At 51.2% G+C, this 21,272-nt stretch overlaps 2 protein-coding genes across 2 annotated transcripts in view; one reads left to right on the forward strand and one right to left on the reverse strand.

The window, feature by feature from the left end:
- LOC144602868 (pre-mRNA-splicing factor ATP-dependent RNA helicase DHX16-like) overlaps window positions 1-21,272 on the reverse strand; it is a 783,352-nt gene that overhangs the window by 357,718 nt on the left and 404,362 nt on the right. The window lies entirely within an intron of this gene.
- LOC144602540 (E3 ubiquitin-protein ligase TRIM41-like) overlaps window positions 1-21,272 on the forward strand; it is a 49,222-nt gene that overhangs the window by 13,557 nt on the left and 14,393 nt on the right. The window contains exons 2-5 of the mRNA XM_078415668.1: window positions 14,213-14,497; window positions 16,717-16,739; window positions 16,844-16,962; window positions 19,266-19,388. Coding sequence (XP_078271794.1) covers window positions 14,495-14,497; window positions 16,717-16,739; window positions 16,844-16,962; window positions 19,266-19,388 — 268 coding nt within the window. The 5' untranslated portion in view covers window positions 14,213-14,494. The remainder of the gene's footprint in view (window positions 1-14,212; window positions 14,498-16,716; window positions 16,740-16,843; window positions 16,963-19,265; window positions 19,389-21,272) is intronic.

The raw sequence follows: 21,272 nt of genomic DNA on the forward strand, positions 1-21,272 counted from the left end.
ACCTAGTTTATACAAATTTTAAAAGGGGACACTATAAAACACAGTCTACTCGGTGCGGAGGGGGGGGGGGGCACGTCCTCCTAGCAGCTTGCGGCTGGGTCCTGCTCGCCCACCCGCACGTAACGGTCTCTCCATTCCCCTTAATGTACTCGGTTATTGAGGTGCTGCCCTCTTTTACATTTTTCCCTTAGTGGGTTTTGGGCACTCACCCTCCTGTGCTACTGCCAGTGGAACTGTGGGAGGTGTCATGCGTGGTCGTGTGATGAGTTCAGTGGCGTTTACCGGGATCGGGGAAAGGGGGACCCCACAAGCCCGTGAGCTAACATCCCACCTCATCCCCTTACCGTCATCCTGCCACTGTCTCTGGAAAAATATGCTGTTGCCCGTGGGGCAACGATACCTCGGACCCCACATACACATATAAATCCCCTCATCCGGTTCCCACCATTTGTCCCAACACACACTCAACTGTTCTTTAGTCCCAGAAATAGTTCTGTGAGTGTTGTTGTTAAGTCTCTCCCACTCAACAGTGGAGTTGGCCATTGTCCTGCTCGTTTTCCTCAGCCACCACCGCCTGCTCGCGGGGACCTTCCCCGTGCATACCAGGCAGATCCTTTTGCCAACGGTGGCGCTGATCTTTTGGGCGATGATCTTGATTCTCGGGCACAATAATGAAGCGTCCCGATAAGCAAAACCTGGGGCGTTGGAATACTCTGAAGAGTTCGATCCCAGCCACCCCGGCCACCGGCCTTCATGGAAGTGAACTGCGGTCTCCTCCGCTTCTCTCCTTCCAGTCCCATCGGTCGCGATGGGAGCCGTGTCCCCGGAGCAGCCGTAGACGATGATGTCCTTGGTGTGGCCCCGATAGGTCCACCCACATCCGATCGCCGTGGCAAAGATCCACCATACGAGTGCCTCCTTCCACTCCAGAAAACAGATAAAGAAGAATGGTATAGCCAGCCTCTTGGGGAGCGCTTGGCTTTGTTAAACGCCTCTGCGGGCGGGTCTCTTGACCCCCAGCCTGCACCCCACACCCACACATCCTGGACGCATCAACTTTATTTAAACGCTAACTATCCCCACAAAACTTATCTTAAATAGCTTATCCTTATCAAAAATAGCTTATCCTTATCTAAAATACCTATCCTTATCTATATTACCTAAAATATCTTAAATAGCTTATCCTTATCTAAAATACCTATCCTTATTTATATTATCTAAAATATAATACAGTGCCGCCTTCCCCGGGCGGCTCAGCTAATCCCTGTCAGGGCTGCAGCGGGTCGTCTCCTGCGGCTGCACCACGCTGTCTCCCACCTTTGATCCTCCGCAGCCTGTCGCTGCCTGGCGGAGGCTAGGTCCCCTCCGGGACGTAAGCTCCCTCCTCCCTACTTGGCTCCCGTACCTCGGGGCGTGATTGACCTCTGGCCAAAACTTCCTAGGTTGGGGTTTCCTGCTGGACCTACGGAGGATCACCTTAGGCACTGCCCCCTGGACAGCCTGGCTGAGGACCGGTTTCTGCCGTGCCGCAGCTCGGGTACCCCCCGCAGCTGCCGACCCTGGCCCCGCCTCATCCAGCTCTGCCCCCTTGGTGCTGGGTATACCCGTGGCATTCGGCCTCACTCTACCTGTATCTACAGGTGGTGAGCCTTCGCTCGCTACCCCCGCCTTCCTGGTGCTTGAGTCGGGGACGTTACTGTCGTCCCCCTCCGACTCCTCTTCCTCCGTAATGGGATCCAGCCCCTGGTCGAGCTGATCAGGCTCTTCCTCACCTGAATCCCACCCAAAACGGGAGACCCTCCATTCCTGGAGAATGTCCTCCCCCCTCACGCAGGCAACCTTGCCTGTCTGCGTGACCTGCCTCATCCTTGGCTGTGAACGCGCGCCAGCCTGTTCCTTCCCTGTGAACCCCGCCAGTGCGAAAGGGACCCCCGTGGACAGGGGAGAGTCAAAGGGTTCCTCTATGTGGACCACGGTGCATGAAGCCCCCGTGTCCAACAGATAACTGCCCCTTTGCCTCTCCACTACCATCTCCACAAGCGGCCTCTTCCACGCATCGTAGCGGAGAGGACACAGATAGGCAGGCTGCGTGGGCTGATGTCATTGGGGAATGTCCAGTGCCCCCCTCGCACCCGGTGAGCCGGTAGCGACTGCCACCTTCCCCTGGGCGGCCATGAGGGACTGCATCACCTCGATCATTGTTTCGATGATCTCGGGCTTAACTGGGACCTCGGTGCGCTGGGTGGTGCCAACCCTATCTTCCTTGGTGTGGGCCCTGCAATCCTTCTGCCAGTGTCCCACCTTACCGCACTTAAAACACTTTGACTGTGTGGTAGGGTTACCCTCCTGTCGCCACTCCTTTTGGGCCAGTGCAGTAGCCTCCGCTACGTACACCTTCCCTGTTACGAGTCGGGTAGACGTACTCCGGGTGTTTCTATACCCTACCGTGAGATGGTCTAAAACTGCCTCCTCCGTGCTATTTGTGGGATCAAACCAGGCTTTCGCCTGCTTCCTGACGGCTGCCAGGCTGTTTGACACCAAGCAACGGAGCCACTGGGCTCTCCCATTCCCGGCCAGGTCATCCCGCGCGGGGACGTGCGGGCAACTGCTCTGATATACTGACCACAGTCGCGCCGCAAAAACCCTTGGGGGTTCTCCCTCCATCTGGAGGGTCCTCTCTAATCGGGCAAATGGACCCTCATCGCCCACTCCCAAGACTTCCAGGACCTCGTCCCGCAGGAGATCGTAGGTCCTGGTCCCTCTTTTACTCTCATCTGAGAGGCATTGGAGGATCGAGCTGTCCAGGGAGAACAGCAACAATTTTGCCCGTTCTCCCTCGTCGCAACCGTTGATTGCGGCGGTTTGCTCGATCTCCCTGAAATGTATTGAGGGGTCCCCTGATTCGGACAATTTTGCTACATGCCCGATCATAGCTCTTAAATGCTGGGAGTTGTGGGGCACCATGATCTCGCTCTGAATGGGTCCTGTGTCCCCATTCTCCGTGGGGGGTCCCCGTCTGGTTTCCAGGACCGGGCACATGGGTGCCGGTGCCGAGTATTCTACCGGGAGCTCCTCTCTCTCTCTTTCCCCTACACTACCCCTTTTCCAGGATGCCTCGTAGCTAGGGGAATTGTGGAGTCTGGGGGCTGAAGCCACCATGGTCTTTCTAGGGATCGGAACCGGGACCTTCGCACCCGTTAGTGACTGGCCCGCGGGGGGGTTCATCAAACAGACCAGCCCGCTTGCTTTATTTAAAGCACCCCGCAGACCCTCTATCTCCTGCAGGCAGGCCCCGTGGTCGGCCCCTTCCGACCTGTCCTCCAAAACCATTTTATAGGCTGCCCTAACTCCCTTAAGTTTCTCTTCCTGGGTCTCCAGCTGGTGGCTCAGGGAAGCGCACTGCTCCCTGAGCTTGCCCTTACTGCGCATAGCCTCAGTGATCTGACACTCCATCAGCTCTACCCTGGCCTTGTGGCGGTTGGTTACGACCCGGCGCTCCTTGTTTAAAGAGTCCAGAGCCTCAATCAACTGGTTCCCACCCGCAGCCTTCTCCTCTACCTCCTCCTGAAGGTCCCTGATCTGGGCTGCCTGTGCCACAACCACGCGGTCCAAAAGCTGGACCTGCTTTTTATAGCAGGTCAGCCAGACCGCCTTCTCTACAGATTTCTTATGGGCTGTACTGGTCGTCCACCGGATCGCTGCATCCAGTGGGCGCTTGTCATCTAGTAACGCACACATCCATTGTTTGGTGATATTCACCTTACTAAACACATAGTCCGCAATGCGCTCGTCCATTATGTCCCTAGTTTTAAAATCTTTTTCTGGTACACTATCATCCTGCTGCCAGTGTCCCTTCGTGGTCGCCATTATCTGTAAGGGGTTTCTGCGCCGAGCTTTCGCCCGACCTAAGGTCCCCGTGCCTTGCTCTGATCCCTTGACCAGGCCGTGCACACTGGTTCCCCGTGAGTGGTTCGACCCACTCACCCCTTACGGTTCTAGACACTGGGCTTAGATGCAGGAGCTCTTATAGTGCAGAAAAAATTCAACCAGACCAGATTTTAAAACCAGGGTTTAAATGAAAAAGGCTTTTATTCAGCACTTGGGACTATTGTCCATGAATACTTATACAGTTCTATAATACATGTCTATGAAACACATACCGAATCACACGAATACTTATAACTATGAATCATAAAACACACACAGTTCTATAAGACATATACACGAATACCTTTTACTTATGAATTCTTAAACACAGTTCTGCAAGACATATACACGAATACCTTTTACTTATGAATTCTTAAACACAGTTCTGCAAGACACATACACGACTGTAAGATGGGGAACGCACGACGCATCGCAACCTTGACCAACACATATTTTAGTACACACCCAACGTTTATTCACAACCACCCTCCCCTCTACACTAAACTATGTCCAGGATATGTAGGATTTGGAATGCATGCTCACCATGGGGCTATTACTGGGGTTACTGGCTGTTCGTTTGGCAGTATTTCTCCTCGAGTTGCGTGCCTGTTCCTCTCTCTTGCATCCGTTTTTCTTGCCTGTCTTTTCTTCCTCCTGCATTCGTTTTCTTGCCTGCTTGCGTTTCTTGCAGGTTTTCTTCTCGAGTTGACTTCAGTTCCGACTCCCCTCCGACTTAACTTTTTCACCCAAAGTAGTGGCCAGTTATACTGTTTCTGACCCGTCCTATCTCCCGCCAGATCTTGGAATCTCTTTGTTCAAAAGATATGTATGAGGTTTTTCTTCTGATCTGCCTTATGTTCGGGGATACCGGGGATGGCCAGACGGTGTAAATTGGGATTTCATTGTGAGGTGATGGGTGTTAACTGGTTTCCCATCACCTACCAGGTAGTTTTCTATGGGCTATTGTGCCCCCTCACTGAGATGAACTGTTTAGGTCGGCTTGGGGCATTGTGAGTATGCTGATGTCAGCGCCCCAGTGTCTGGACCCCGACCTGGTTTCGTAGGTTTCTGCATGGCCAATACCCATCCTTTGTTCTGGCCGTGGCTTTGCAGAAAACCTAGAGACTGGGATGTAAGGTTTTTACCTTTTGTGGCTGGTCACGAGGTCCTGCAGCCATTTTAGGACCCACAGATTGTGACATCCTTTGGTAAACTGACTGCAGCCTTTCTCCGCTATCAGCCCCAGTCTCCCGTTTAAAATGTCCAAACTGCAGCTCTTTGGTTTTGTGTTGATTTCAGAATGAGGGAAAACTTCTCAAATCTTACACACTTCAGAGCTTTGAACGCTGGTTGCTGATATCAGAGGATGCCATCAGCCATAAACTGCGCTACCATGCTGACAACAGGATGCCCCAGGAATAATCCGAGCTGGAGCTTTTACACTCCTGCAATAAAACCTACATAGCTGCATTCGTAATGTTAGCCCTTACAGAGTTAAAGAGTGGCAGAGTTATAATAGAGTGGTGGAGTTAAAGAGTTATAGAGTGATAGAGTTATAATAGAGTGGGAGAGTTCACGACTTGTAGAGTTCACGACTTGTAGAGTTCACGACTTGTAGAGTTCACGACATGTAGAGTTCACGACATGTAGAGTCAACAAGTTACAGAGTGGTTGAGTGATGGAGTTAAAGTTATAAAGACTTCTAGAGTTAAAGAGTTCCAGAGTTAAGGAGTGGCAGAGTTATAATAGAATGGCAGAGTTATAATAGAGTGGCAGAGTTATAATAGAGTGGTAGAGATATAATTAATAGAGTTGTAGAGTTATAATTAATAGAGTGGCAGAGTTATAATTAATAGAGTGGCAGAGTTATAATTAATAGTGGTAGAGTTATAATTAATAGAGTGGTCGAGTTATAATTAATAGTGGCAGAGTTATAATTAATAGAGTTGTAGAGTTATAATTAATAGCGTGGCAGAGTTATAATTAATAGAGTTGTAGAGTTATAATTAATAGAGTGGTAGAGTTATAATTAATAGCGTGGCAGAGTTATAATTAATAGAGTGGTAGAGTTATAATTAATAGAGATGTAGAGTTATAATTAATAGAGTTGTAGAGTTATAATTAATAGTGTGGCAGAGTTATAATTAATAGAGTGGTAGAGTTATAATTAATAGAGTTGCAGAGTTATAATTAATGGAGTTCTATAGTTATAATTAATAGAGATGTAGAGTTATAATTAATAGAGTGGTAGATTTATAATAGACTGGCAGTGTTATAGAGTTAAAGACTTATAGAGTGATGGAGTTAAAGTTATAAAGACATAGAGTGATTGAGTTATAGAGTTAAAGACTTAATAATAATAATAATATATTCCTTTATATGTCCCACACTGGGGAAATTTGCACTGTTACAGCAGCAAAGTGGATAGCAAGAGGTCATTCATTTTTAAATAAAAATAAAGACAAGGATAAATTGTCATCAACTCTTTCAGTTGTTAACTTATAAAGACTTCTAGAGTTAAAGAGTGGCAGAGTTATAATAGAGTGGTGGAGTTAAAGAGTGATGGAATTAACGACTTATAGAGTGATGGATTTATAGAGTTAAAGTTATAAAGACTTAGAGTGATGGACAATAGACAATAGGTGCAGGAGGAGGCCATTCGGCCCTTCGAGCCTGTACGCACCGCCATTCAATGTGATCATGGCTGATCATTCTCAATCAGTACCCCGTTCCTGCCTTCTCCCCATACCCCTAACTCCGCTATCCTGAAGAGCTCTATCTAGCTCTCTCTTGAATGCATTCAGAGAATTGGCCTCCACTGCCTTCTGAGGCAGAGAATTCCACAGATTCACAACTCTCGGACTGAAAAAGTTTTTCCTCATTTCAATTGGCCTACTACCCCTTATTCTTAAACTGTGGCCCCTTGTTCTGGACTCCCCCAACATTGGGGACATGTTTCCTGCCTCTAACATGTCCACTAACAGTTATAGAGCGATGGAGTTATAGAGTTATAGAGTTAAGTACTTATTGAGTTAAAGAGAGGCAGAGAGATGGAGTTAAAGTTATAAAGACTTGTAGAGTTATAGAGCGAGGGAGTTATAGAGTTAAAGAGTGGCAGAGTGACAGAGTTAATGAACAATGAAATACGTCTTGCTGCACAATAACACAATATGTAAACATAGAACACTAAACATGATAAACGAGAGAGAAAAAAAGTTCAGTGTATATTTACACACACACACAAGTACACACACACACACAAATATATATATATATATATATATATATATATATATATATATATATAACTCCATCATTCTGTAACTCCATCATTGTGTAACTCCATCACTCTAACTCCATCACTCTAACTCCATCACTCTAACTCCATCACTCTAACTCCATCACTCTAACTCCATCACTCTAACTCCATCACTCTAACTCCATCACTCTAACTCCATCACTCTAACTCCATCACTCTAACTCCATCACTCTAACTCCATCACTCTAACTCCATCACTCTAACTCCATCACTCTAACTCCATCACTCTAACTCCATCACCCTAACTCCATCACCCTAACTCCATCACCCTAACTCCATCACCCTAACTCCATCACCCTAACTCCATCACCCTAACTCCATCACCCTAACTCCATCACCCTAACTCCATCACCCTAACTCCATCACTCTAACTCCATCACTCTAACTCCATCACTCTAACTCCATCACTCTAACTCCATCACTCTAACTCCATCACTCTAACTCCATCACTCTAACTCCATCACTCTAACTCCATCACTCTAACTCCATCACCCTAACTCCATCACCCTAACTCCATCACCCTAACTCCATCACCCTAACTCCATCACTCTAACTCCATCACTCTAACTCCATCACTATAACTCCATCACTCTGTAACTCCATCACTCTGTAACTCCATCACTCTGTAACTCCATCACTCTGTAACTCCATCACTCTGTAACTCCATCACTATAACTCCATCACTCTAACTCCATCACTCTAACTCCATCACTCTAACTCCATCACTCTAACTCCATCACTCTAACTCCATCACTCTAACTCCATCACTCTAACTCCATCACTCTAACTCCATCACTTTGTAACTCCATCACTCTAACTCCATCACTCTGTAACTCCATCACTCTGTAACTCCATCACTCTGTAACTCCATCACTCTGTAACTCCATCACTCTGTAACTCCATCACTCTAACTCCATCACTCTAACTCCATCACTCTAACTCCATCACTCTAACTCCATCACTTTGTAACTCCATCACTCTAACTCCATCACTCTGTAACTCCATCACTCTACAAGTCTTTAACTCTATAAGTCTTATAGAGTGATAGAGTTGGAGACTTCATGAGTGATGTAGTTATAGAGTTAAAGACTTATTGAGTGATGGAGTCAATAGACAACAAGTGCAGGAGGAGGCCACTCGGCACTTCGAGCCGGCACCGCCATTCAATGTGATCATGGCTGATCATTCACAATCAGTACCCCGTTCCTGCCTTCTCCCCATACCCCCTGACTCCGCTCTCATTAAGAGCTCTATCTAGCTCTCTCTTGAAAGCATCTAGAGAATTGGCCTTCACTCTCCTCTGAGGCAGTGAATTCCACAGATTCACAACTCTCTGGGTGGAAAAGTTTTACCTCATCTCCGTCCTAAATGGCCGACCCCTTATTCTTAAACTGTGGCCCCTGGTTCTGGACTCCCCCAACATCGGGAACACGTTTCCTGCCTCTGACGTGTCCAATCCCTTAATAATCTTATAGGTTTCAATAAGATCCCCTCTCATCCTTCTAAATTCCAGCGTATACAAGCCCAGTCGCTCCAGTCTTTCAACGTACAACAGTCCAGCCATCCCGGGGATTAACCTGGTGAACCTAGTGGTCGGCGCAGGCGGGCTCGGTGGGGACGGGGTTGTGTTTCCGCGCTGTGTCTGTAAACTAAACTAGTGTACGGGGCGATCGCCGGTCGGCGCGGGCGGGCACGGTGGGGACGAGGTTGAACGCCTGGGTGACAATCATGTCCACTTTGGCCACGTCAGTGTGGAGCGGGCTGTGCTTAAGGCTTCACCACCTGAAGTCGATCACAATCTGACGTCGAGGGACATTGTGCCCTGGAGTTAAAGCCGTTACTCAAAGCGCAGTTGGTAAACCGCACGAAGGCAGGCACCACCGTTTGTTCCACAAGTCGTCTGTTCAAGGGAGCGGAACGCCCTGGTGGAGCAGGGAGGGGAGGGGGGGGGGGGGGGGGGAGTTACAGAGACAGGGAAGGGAGGGAGGGTAGGGGGGATACATAGACAGGGAGACGGGGTGTAGGGGGGGAGGGGGTTACAGAGACGGGGAGAGGGGGTGTGTAAACATCTCTCTCCCTCCTCTCCTCTCCCCCTCTCCTCTATCTCCTCTATCTCCTCTATCTCCTCTCTCTCCTCTCTCCCCTCTCTCTCCTCTCCTCCTCTCTCTCCTCTTTCCCCTCTCTCTCCTCCCCTCCTCTCTCTCCACTCCCCCTCTCTCTCCTCTCCCCCCTCTCTCTCCTCTCCCCCTCTCTCCTCCCCCTCTCTCTCCTCTCCCCCCTCTCTCTCCTCTCCCCCCTCTCTCTCCTCTCCCCCTTTCTCTCCTCTCCCCCCTCTCTCTCCTCTCCCCCTCTGTCTCCTCTCCCCCCTCTCTCTCCTTTCCCCCTCTCTCTCCTTTCCCCCTCTCTCTCCTCTCCCCTCTCTCTCCTCTCCCCTCTCTCTCCTCTCCCCCTCTCTCTCCTTTCCCCCTCTCTCTCCTCTCTCTCCTCTCCCTCCTCTCCCTCCTCTCCCCCTCTCTCTCCTCTCCCCTTCTCTCTCCTCTCCCCCTCTCTCTCCTCTCCCCCTCTCTCTCCTCTCCCCTCTCTCTCCTCTCCCCCTCTCTCTCCTCTCCCCCTCTCCCCTCTCCCCCTCTCTCCTCTCCCCCTCTCTCTCCTCTCCCCCTCTCTCTCTCCCCCTCTCTCCTCTCCCCCTCTCTCTCCTCTCCCCCCCTCTCCTCTCCCCTCTCTCCTCTCCCCTCTCTCTCCTCTCCTCTCCCTCCTCTCCTCTCCCCCCTCTCTCCTCTCCCCCCTCTCTCCTCTCCCCCTCTCTCCTCTTGCCCCCCTCTCTCCTCTCCCCCTCTCTCCTCTCCCCCCCTCTCTCCTCTCCCCCTCTCTCTCCTCTCCCCCTCTCTCTCCTCTCCCCCCTCTCTCCTCTCCCCCCCCTCTCTCCTCTCCCCCCCTCTCTCCTCTCCCCCTCTCTCCTCTCCCCCTCTCTCCTCTCCCCCCTCTCTCCCCTCCCCCTCTCTCTCTCCTCTCCCCTCTCTCTCTCCTCTCCTCTCTCTCTCCTCTCCTCTCTCTCTCCTCTCCCCATCTCTCTCTCCTCTCCCCATCTCTCTCTCCTCTCCCCCCTCTCTCTCCTCTCCCCCTCTCTCTCCTCCTCCTCTCTCTCCTCTCCCCCCTCTCTCCTCTCCCCTCTCTCTCCTTTCCCCCCTCTCTCCTCTCCCCCCTCTCTCCCCCTCTCTCCTCTTGCCCCCCTCTCTTCTCTCCCCCCTCTCTCCTCTCCCCCTCTCTCCTCTCCCCCCCTCTCTCCTCTCCCCCCCTCTCTCCTCTCCCCCCTCTCCTCTCCCCCCCTCTCTCCTCTCCCCCCTCACTCTCCTCTCCCCCTCTCTCTCCTCTCCCTCCCTCTCTCCTCTCCCCCCTCTCTCCTCTCCCCCCTCTCTCCTCTCCCCCTCTCTCTCTCCTCTCCCCCCTCCTCTCCCCCCTCTCTCACCTCTGCCCCTCTCTCTCCTCTCCCCCTCTCCCCCTCTCTCTCCTCTCCCCCTCTCCCTCCTCTCCCCCTCTCCCTCCTCTCCCCCTCTCTCTCCTCTCCCCCTTCTCTCTCCTCTCCCCCACTCCCTCCTCTCTCTCCTCTCTGCCCTCTCTCTCCTCTCCCCCTTCTCTCTCCTCTCCCCCTCTCTCTCCTCTCCCCCTCTCTCTCCTCTCCCCCTCTCTCCTCTCCCCCCTCTCTCCTCTCTCCCCTCTCTCCTCTCCCCCCTCTCTCCTCTCCCCCCCCCCCTCTCCTCTCCCCCCCTCTCTCCTCTCCCCCCTCTCTCTCCTCTCCCCCTCTCTCTCCTCTTCCTCCCTCTCTCCTCTCCCCCTCTCTCCTCTCCCCCTCTCTCCTCTCCCCCTCTCTCTCTCCTCTCCCCCTCTCTCTCCTCTCCCCCTCCTCTCCCCCCTCTCTCACCTCTCCCCCTCTCTCTCCTCTCCCCCTCTCTCTCCTCTCCCCCTCTCCCTCCTCTCCCCCTCTCTCTCCTCTCCCTCCTCTCCCCCTTCTCTCTCCTCTCCCCCACTCCCTCCTCTCTCTCCTCTCTGCCCTCTCTCTCCTCTCCCCCTTCTCTCTCCTCTCCCCCTCTCTCTCCTCTCCCCCTCTCTCCTCTCCCCCTCTCTCTCCTCTCCCCCTCTCTCTCCTCTCCCCCTCTCTCTCCTCTCCCCCTCTCTCTCCTCTCCCCCCTCCCTCCTCTCTCTCCTCTCCCCCTCTTTCTCCTCCCCCTCTCTCTCCTCCCCCCTCTCTCTCCTCCCCCCTCTCTCTCCTCCCCCTCTCTCTCCTCCCCTTCTCTCTCCTCCCCCTCTCCCTCCTCCCCCCTCTCCCTCCTCCCCCCCTCTCTCTCCTCCCCCCTCTCTCTCTCCTCTCCCCTCTCTCCTCTCCCCTCTCTCCTCTCCCCCTCTCTCTCCTCTCCCCCTCTCTCTCCTCTCCCCCTCTCTCTCCTCTCACCTCTCCCCCTCTCTCCTCTTCCCCCTCTCTCCTCTTCCCCCTCTCTCCTCTTCCCCCTCTCTCCTCTTCCCCCTCTCTCCTCTTCCCCCTCTCTCCTCTCCCCCTCTCTCCTCTCCCCCCTCTCTCCTCTCCCCCTCTTTCTCCTCCCCCCTCTCTCTCCTCCCCCCTCTCTCTCCTCCCCCTCTCTCTCCTCCCCCTCTCTCTCCTCCCCCCTCTCTCTCCTCCCCCCTCTCTCTCTCCTCTCCCCTCTCTCCTCTCCCCTCTCTCCTCTCCCCCTCTCTCCTCTCACCCCTCTCTCCTCTCCCCCTCTCTCCTCTCCCTCTCTCTCCTCTCCCCGTCTCTCCTCTCCTCCTCTCCTCTCCTCCTCTCCTCTCCCCCCTCTCCTGTCCCCCTCTCCTCTCCCCCCTCTCTTCTCTCCTCTCCCCCTCTCTTCTCTCCTCTCCCCCCTCTCTCCTCTCCCCCCCTCTCCTCTCCCCCCCTCTCCTCTCCCCCCTTCTCCTCTCCCCCCCTCTCTCCTCTCTCCTCTCCCCCCTCTCCTCTCCCCCCTCTCCTCTCTCCTCTCCCCCCTCTCCCCTCTCCCCCCTCTCTCCTCTCCCCCCTCTCTCCTCTCCCCCTCTCTCCTCTCCCCCTCTCTCCTCTCCCCCTCTCTCTCCTCTCCCCCTCTCTCTCCTCTCCCCCTCTCTCTCCTACCCCTCTCTCTCCCCCCTCTCTCTCCTCTCCCCCCCTCTCTCTCCTCTCCCCCCTCTCTCTCCTCTCCCCCCTCTCTCTCCTCTCCCCCCTCTCTCTCCTCTCCCCCCTCTCTCTCCTCTCCCCCCTCTCTCTCCTCTCCCCCCTCTCTCTCCTCTCCCCCCTCTCTCTCCTCTCCCCCCTCTCTCTCCTCTCCCCCCTCTCTCTCCTCTCCCCCCTCTCTCCTCTCCCCCCTTTCTCCTCTCCCCCCTCTATCCTCTCCCCCCTCTCTCCTCTCCCCCTCTCTCTCTTCTCCCCCTCTCTCCTCTCCCCCTCTCCTCTCCCCCTCTCTCTCCTCTCCCCCTCTCTCTCCTCTCCCCCTCTCTCTCATCCCCCTCTCTCTCCTCTCCCCCTCTCTCTCCTCTCCCTCTCTCTCAATAGACAATAGACAATCGGTGCAGGAGGAGGCCATTCAGCCCTTCGAGCCAGCACCGCCATTCAATGCGATCATGGCTGATCACTCTCAATCAGTACCCCGTTCCTGCCTTCCCCCCATACCCCCTCACTCCGCTATCCTTAAGAGCTCTATCCAGCTCTCTCTTGAAAGCATCCAACAAACTGGCCTCCACTGCCTTCGGAGGCAGAGAATTCCACACCTTCACAACTCTCTGACTGAAAAAGTTCTTCCTCATCTCTGTTCTAAATGGCCTACCCCTTATTCTTAAACTGTGGCCCCTTGTTCTGGACTCCCCCAACATTGGGAACATGTTTCCTGCCTCTAATGTGTCCAATCCCCTAATTATCTTATATGTTTCAATAAGATCCCCCCTCATCCTTCTAAATTCCAGTGTATACAAGTCTAGTCGCTCCAGCCTTTCAACATACGACAGTCCAGCCATTTCGGGAATTAACCTGGTGAACCTACGCTGCACGCCCTCAATAGCAAGAATATCCTTCCTCAGATTTGGAGACCAAAACTGCACACAGTACTCCAGGTGCGGTCTCACCAGGGCCCGGTACAACTGTAGAAGGGCCTCTTTGCTCCTATACTCAACTCCTCTTGTTATGAAGGCCAACATTCCATTGGCTTTCTTCACTGCCTGCTGTACCTGCATGCTTCCTTTCATTGACTGATGCACTTCTCTTCCCCTCTCTCTCCTCTCCTCCTCTCCCCTCTCTCTCCTCTCCCCCTCTCTCTCCTCTCCCCCTCTCTCTCCTCTCCCCCTCTCTCTCCTCTCCCCCTCTCTCTCCTCTCCCCCTCTCTCTCCTCTCCCCCTCTCTCTCCTCTCCCCCCTCTCTCTCCTCTCCCCTCTCTCTCTCCTCTCCCCTCTCTCTCTCCTCTCCCCTCTCTCTCTCCTCTCCCCCCTCTCTCTCTCTCCTCTCCCCCCTCTCCCCCCCTCCCCCCTCTCTCCTCTACCCCCTCTCTCTCCTCTCCCCCTTCTCTCTCCTCTCCCCCCTCTCTCTCCTCTCCCCCCTCTACCTCCTCTCCCCCTCTCCCTCTCCTGCCCCGAATGTAGAGAGGAGTTTACACACGGCACCCTCAGGGTTAGTCGGGTCCTGGCGAGACTGTCTGAGAAAGACGTCACCTGCATATGTGACACTGAAACACAAACTGTGGAGCACCTATTGAGGTGTCCTCTATAGGAGCCTGAACGCTGAGGGCCTCGCAGAGAACAATGATATTGCTAAGAGTTCTGTTCAATTTTGGCTGAAACACAATATCTAGCATGTGTGGACACGATACAATTATTGCCAAAGCAAATAAAAAATGCACAGGTCAAATATCACTGTTAAAGTCGTGAGGAAACACAATCAGTGACATTATATATTGATCTTCACCTTTCATTTCACAGGAACAGTCACACAACCTTCAGTCACAGATCACATCCCAGTTTGCTGATCGGCACCAGATTCTCACTGAGAAAGAGCAGCGCGTACTGGCAGATATCCGGGAGGAAGAGAAGAAGATTCTAAATACAATGGAGAAAAATCTTGGAGAAATTCAAGAGAATGTAAATTCCATTCAGGATGACCTTTCTAAGTTGCAGCACAGATGGATCGAAGAGACAGTGTGGTGTTTCTGATGACGAGGGTTCACGCTACAGTTGGGCGAAGTGAAAGTACACAGTCAAAAAATGGTGGGGACATTTCTGAAATGAATGCCGTGTTTACCAGTAATTCAGAACTGGGTAAATGTTCCGTCAATTCCATCGCTGTGCTGCTCTTACCAAAGTAAATGGCCTCCCGCATAATCTAGTAGACAGTAGGTGCAGGAGGAAGCCATTCGGCTCTTCGAGCCAGCACCACCATTCAATGTGATCATGGCTGATAATTCTCAATCAGTACCCCGTTCCTGCCTTCTCCCCATGCCCCCTGACTCAGCTATCCTTAAGAGCTCTATCTAGCTCTCTCTTGAATGCATTCAGAGAATTGGCCTCCACTGCCTTCTGAGGCAGTGAATTCCACAGATTTACAACTCTCTGACTGAAAAAGTTTTTCCTCATCTCTGTTTTAAATGGCCTACCCCTTATTCTTAAACTGTGGCCCCTGGTTCTGGACTTCCCCAACATTGGGAACATGTTTCCTGCCTCTAACGTGTCCAACCCCTTAATAATCTTATATGTTTCGATAAGATCCCCTCTCAAACCTTGTAAATTCCAGTGTATACAATCCTAGCCGCTCCAGTCTTTCAACATATGACAGTCCCGCCATTCCGGGAATTAACCTAGTAAACCTACGCTGCACGCCCTCAATAGCAAGAATATCCTTCCTCAAATTTGGAGGCCAAAACTGCACACAGTACTCCAGGTGCGGTCTCACCAGGGCCCGGTACAACTGTAGAAGGACCTCTTTGCTCCTATACTCAACTCCTCTTGTTATGAAGGCCAACATTCCATTGGCTTTCTTCACTGCCTGCTGTACCTGCATGCTTCCTTTCAGTGACTGATGCACTAGGACACCCAGATCTCGTTGTACAACCCCTTTTCTTAACTTGACACCATTCAGATAATAATCTGCCTTCTTATTCTTACGACCAAAGTGGATAACCTCACACTTATCCACATTAATCTGCATCTGCCATGCATCCGCCCACTCACACAACCTGTCCAAGTCACCCTGCAACCTCATAGCTTCTTCCTCACAGTTCACACTACCACCCAGCTTTGTATCATCTGCAAATTTGCTAATGGTACTTTTAATCCCTTCATCCAAGTCATTAATGTATATTGTAAATAGCTGCGGTCCCAGCACCGAGTCTTGCAGTACCCCACTAGTCACTGCCTGCCATTCTGAAAGGGACCCATTTATCCCCACTCTTTGCTTTCTGTCTGCCAACCAATTTTCTATCCCTGTCAGTACCTTACCCTCAATACCATGTGCTCTAATTCTGCCCACTAATCTCCTATGTGGGACCTTGTCGAAGGCTTTCTGAAAGTCGAGGCACACCATATCCACCGGCTCTCCCCTGTCAATTTTCCTAGTTACATCCTCAAAAAATTCCAGAAGATTAGTCAAGCATGATTTCCTCTTCGTAAATCCATGCTGACTCGGAACGATCCTGTGACTGCTTTTCAAATGCTCCGCAATTTCGTCTTTCATAATTGACTCCAGCATCTTCCCCACCACTGATGTCAGACTAACTGGTCTATAATTTCCCGTTTTCTCTCTCCCTCCTTTCTTAAAAAGTGGGATAACATTAGCTACCCTCCAATCCACAGGAACTGATCCTGAATCTATGGAACATTGGAAAATGATCACCAATGTGTCCACAATTTCTAAAGCCACCTCCTTAAGTACCCTAGGATGCAGACCATCAGGCCCTGGGGATTTATCAGCCTTCAGTCCCATCAGTCTACCCAACACCATTAGGCACATTTCCTGCCTAATGTGAATCTTCTTCAGTTCCTCCGTCACCCTAGGATCTCTGGCCACTTGAACATCTGGGAGATTGTTTGTGTCTTCCTTAGTGAAGACAGATCCAAAGTACCGGTTCAACTCGTCTGCCATTTCCTTGTTCGAGTAGAGATACTATTTTCACCCCAATCTTTTAAATACATTGATAATATTAAATACTTTCATCCCATCACCTCTGACATCCCCAGATAAAATCCCACGACCTGCCCAGATTTACTTGTAACTTACATCCTCACAGTTATTCCAATGAACATTCCTTGTGCTTTCCCCCATCGTTCTACGTCTCTACGGCAAAATCCACTTTCTCTCTGCATGACCTTGGCGATAAGAGTTGGGAAATGGGAATTATCAAGAGAGTTGTAGAAATTTGGTGAAATTCCCGCTGTTGGGGTGAGGATGGTCCATCTCAGAAAATTTGAGATTTGTCTTTTATTTCTTTCAGGAGGAAGCTGGTCACAAGCGAAGGTAGGCTATTAGGACATTGTCTTAACGGAAACATTGTATGTTTTGTAGGACAGCTTGAAAGACCGAGGATGCTCAGTTTGTAACCGGCTGTTGAATGTTTGCAGGGTTAATGATGAAGCCAAACTACTGGCGGTGGGAGATGGCAGGTTGCCAATTCAACAATTTGATCACACCTTTTTCTACAACATGGTAATGAGAGAAATGTCTGATGCCATCAAGCGAGGTAAAAACAATATCTTTCCCATTGTTGTTGCTGTGAACTTTATCTTGTCACCTTATCTGTGAACTTTATATAGATCTTATTCACATCTATAATGCGACCCGGGATAGGCACAAAAAACTGGAGTAACTCAGTGGGCCAGACAGCGTCTCTGGAGAGCTGTGACGCACCAAAATACTCCAGCTATTTGTGTCTATCTTCGGTCTAAACCTGCAGTTCCTTCTTATATATAACTAGACCAAGTGGACCCGTTGGGCCCAAACCTCTCCTGCATTGGTGCAGCACCCTGTCCTCCCCACTCCCCTCTCTCCTCAACCCCCCCCTCCCCTCTCCCTTGTTCCCCCCTCCCCCTCCCCTCCTTTTAAACTTTAAAACGTGAATAGCTTGAAAAATATAAGACCGATTTCAATAAAACTACTCGCATTATCACTAAAGTGACAATGGTGAGTAAGGTGGGCCTAAAATTGTGGCGCTATGGTGTACCGTTTTGGCTGAAGTTCAGTCACAAACAAGATAACAAACGAGAGTTTTAGTACATAGATGTCACCCTGATAGGCTCCCAGGAATAATGTCCCCACCTATTTAACCGCTCCTGATAACCCAACCCTCCGGATCCGATTAAATCTTTTTTGGAGTTTCTCCAGTTTATTAATAACCTTATTGTATCAAATGCTTTATTTAATATCCTGACCTATGAAAGCATGAGTGACAAAAACATCCTTCACCACCCTGCCTGTCACCGTTGCATCTTGCATGGCACTGTGTACCTGCACCCCGAGATCTCTCAGTTCTGTAAAGCTCCCCGTTTACTGTGTAGGTCCTGCCCTGGTTTGTCTCAGCAAAGTGCATCGCCTCACCTTCACATGAATAAATCCCACCTGCCGTTCCTGTGCCCATTGGCCCAGTTCACAGGGATCCCATTTACTCTCAGATAACTTTCTTCACTCCCCACAATGTCACCTATTTTAGTTCCATCTGCAAACTGACCAACCCTGCAACCTACATGCACACCCAGTCGTTTATATAAACAAGGAGCAACAGTGGACTCTGTCTCCAGTCTGAAAAACAACCCTCTACCAACATCCTCTGTCTGCGACCTTCAGGTAAATGTTGTATTCCATCGGCTAGTTCACCCCGGATTCCATGAGATCCAACCTTCCAGAGCGGCTTCCCATTCGGTGTGTAGGAGTTGCATCTCTCAGAGGGCAGTGAATGTCTGGCATGTTGTGCATGTTGAGTTATTAAATGCGTGCAACTTGGCTCCAATAAATATTTGATAGATCGAAAATTTAAAATTATGGGGAGCAGCTGCTAAAGAGGAGCCGTGATCACATTGAATGGAGAGGCGAGCCTGAGGAGCGGATCCTAATCCTGCTCCTGTTTTCTGGTGTTCCTATGCTCCTGTGTACCGATAAATTGACAGACTTGACACAGAGGAAATGCAGCAAAGATCAACAATACTTGTGCCTGGAAGAATGATTTTGCTGTGCGGGGTGAGATTGAGTACACTATGCCTGTGTACTCGAGAGTTCAGGTATATCAGAGGGGATCTCAGTGAAACACAGTTCTTACAGGGCTCAGTGGGCTGGATGCAGGGAGGATGTTTCCCCTGTCTGAGGGGTCTGGAGAGCGGGCACTCTCTCAGAATGTGGCCTTCACCATGTAGCACAGAGGTAAGGAGACATTACTGCACGCAGAGACTGGGGAACCTTTGGAATTCCCTGCACCGGTGGCTGTGGAGACAGTCGTTCAGTGCACTTGGAGCTGAGAGCTACGTTACAGAGTCAGGCCCTTCTGTCTAACACTTGATCATTCAACCTCTGCTTCCTTCCATGGTCAAGCCACCCTTCCCTCTCACTCGCCCTCCACTCAAAGAAACAGGGGCAGGTCACCTGGCCCCTCGTGTCTGCCCATTCACTATTATCAAGGCGACACCTCCACCTCCTCTTTAACAACCTCAAATTACCATTCACCTCAAATAGCCTCTTGCTCCGATCTGCCTCCATATCTGAATAACCCGCTTCATTCTTCCATCCCCACCGCAATCCTCCTCACTCTCCGCACTCGTCCTCCACGTCCACCCTCCCCCACCTCACGAAATTCCCCTCTCCATCCCTGGATTAAAAACTCTGGGGGAGATGTCTGCTGCCCACCCGATGTGGTCGGGGTGAAACCCCGGGCAAGGTTTCAGTTGTCCGCCCGCCTGTGCCTGAGGCCGAGCGGCCTCTCCCCCGGTCCCGGGGCCGCGCTGCCCAAGTCTCCCCCCGACCCCCGGGGACTCTCTGATTCTCTGCTTCTCCCCCCAGTCTCCGTCACCCTGGATGTGGAAACAGCGGGTCCGGAGCTCGAGGTGTCTGAGGATCGGAAGAGGGTGAGACTGACCCGGACCTGGAGGAGTCTCCCTGACACCGGGAAGAGGTTTACAGGCAGTGCGTGTGTGCTGGGATCGGAGGGACTCATATTGGGGAGACATTACTGGGAGGTGGAGGTGGCGGGGAGTCTGTGCTGGAGTCTGGGAGTCGCCGCAGAGTCTGTGGAGAGGAAGGGACCGGTCACACTGACCCCGGAGACTGGAGTCTGGAGCATCAGGCGGGTGGGTGACGGGTTTGATGCATTCACCTCCCCTCCATCCCGTCTCCCCGCCCGTCCCATCCCCGGGAGGGTGGGAGTTTATCTGTTATGAGTCCGGGACAGTTTCATTTTACGACGCGGACACCAAGTCCCATCTCCACACCTTCACTGGGAATAAATTCACAGAGAAACTTTATCCTTTCTTCGAGACTTATTGGTTTGGAATCTTGGGTGGAAACCAGTGGCTGAGGATCTGCTCCGGTTCCGCTCCGGGTGTGTAAAAGGGTCGGGTCCCGGGACCGGTGTCAGGAGCGGGGCTCAGGGGCTGTGGGGCAGAAACCCGGTGGACAACAGGTCGGCGCTGAACGGCTCCCATTTAATCCCCAAATTCCGCGTTGTAAAAACCCCAGTGAGCGCGGAAATAAAACCAGGGGGAATGTAAATGTGGGAAGAGGGAAATAAACAGCAAGTGGAATCAGAGCTGTCAATCCATTCATTTCAACGCGTTAACTGCGTCCGTCAACGGAACAGAAATACTTTTTAGTCATTCTGTGTCTTGTTGCTTTTATTTTCGTATGGCTTTATGGTAATTCGCATATCACTGTACCTTAATTGGTACACGTGACAAAAAAATACATTTGAAACCTATATCTCTAAAACTTACTAAAGCTTACTTGGAGAATTCAATGCTTTTAAACTAGCTCTTGTTCACAACTTGTCTATTTTTCTGATTATCGTGCAATGAGGATCTGTGATGAATGAATGAATGAATAAAACTGTATTTTCATTCAAAACTATACGGACGAGTGCATATTTGAACGAAATTCCGTTGCAACTGGCTTCAATGTAACACCAAACAATAAAAATTGATTAAAGAAAAATAAATAAATAAGTGACTCGCATATAAAATAATGGCGGTGGATCATTGTGAATTCAAGAGTCTGATGGCTCGGGGGGAAGAAGCTATTGCAGAACCTGGCTGTTCTGCTCCGTATGCTGCAGTACCTTTGAGCAGAGGGCAGCAGGGTGAACAGTCCGTGATGGAGATGGGTGGGGTCTTTAATAATGTTGTTGGCCTTGGACAAGCAGCGTTTGTGTGCAATGTCCTGGATGGAAGGAAGTCAAGCCCCGATGATTTTCTCAGCCGTCCTTGCCACTCTCTGCACGGACTTCCAGTCTGAGGCTTTGCAGTCCCCAGACCAGACAGAGATGCAGTTGGTCAGTATGCTCTCTATGGTGCCCCTGCAGAATGTGGTGAGGATGGGATGGGATGGGGGAGGTGTGCTCTTCTCATCCGGCACAGAAAGTGCAAACGCTGCTGGGCTCTCTTGACTAGAGCTGTAGTGTTTAGGGACCAGGTCAGGCTGTCTGTGATTTGCACTCCCAGGAACTTAGTGCTACTGACTACCTCCATCGCAGTGTCACTGATGTGCAGTGGTGTGTGCCTGCAATGTTTTCTCCTGAAGTGAACGATGATCTCCTTTGTTTTTGCGACATTCAGGACCAGATTACTCATGTTGCACCAGTCCACCAGTTGTTTCACCTCCTCCCTGTAAGCCAGTTCATTGTCGTCCCGGATAAGACCCACCACTGTTGTGTCATCCGTGAACCTCATGATGTGGTTTGTACTGAACCTGGCACAACAGTCGTGGGTCATCAGGGTAAACAGCAGTGGACTCAGGACACAGCCCTGAGGGGAACTGGTGCTCAGAGAGATGATGTTGGAGATGTTGTTTCCAACC

The sequence above is a fragment of the Rhinoraja longicauda genome, chromosome 19 (assembly GCF_053455715.1).
Source record: "Rhinoraja longicauda isolate Sanriku21f chromosome 19, sRhiLon1.1, whole genome shotgun sequence".
Lineage (NCBI taxonomy): Eukaryota > Metazoa > Chordata > Chondrichthyes > Rajiformes > Arhynchobatidae > Rhinoraja > Rhinoraja longicauda.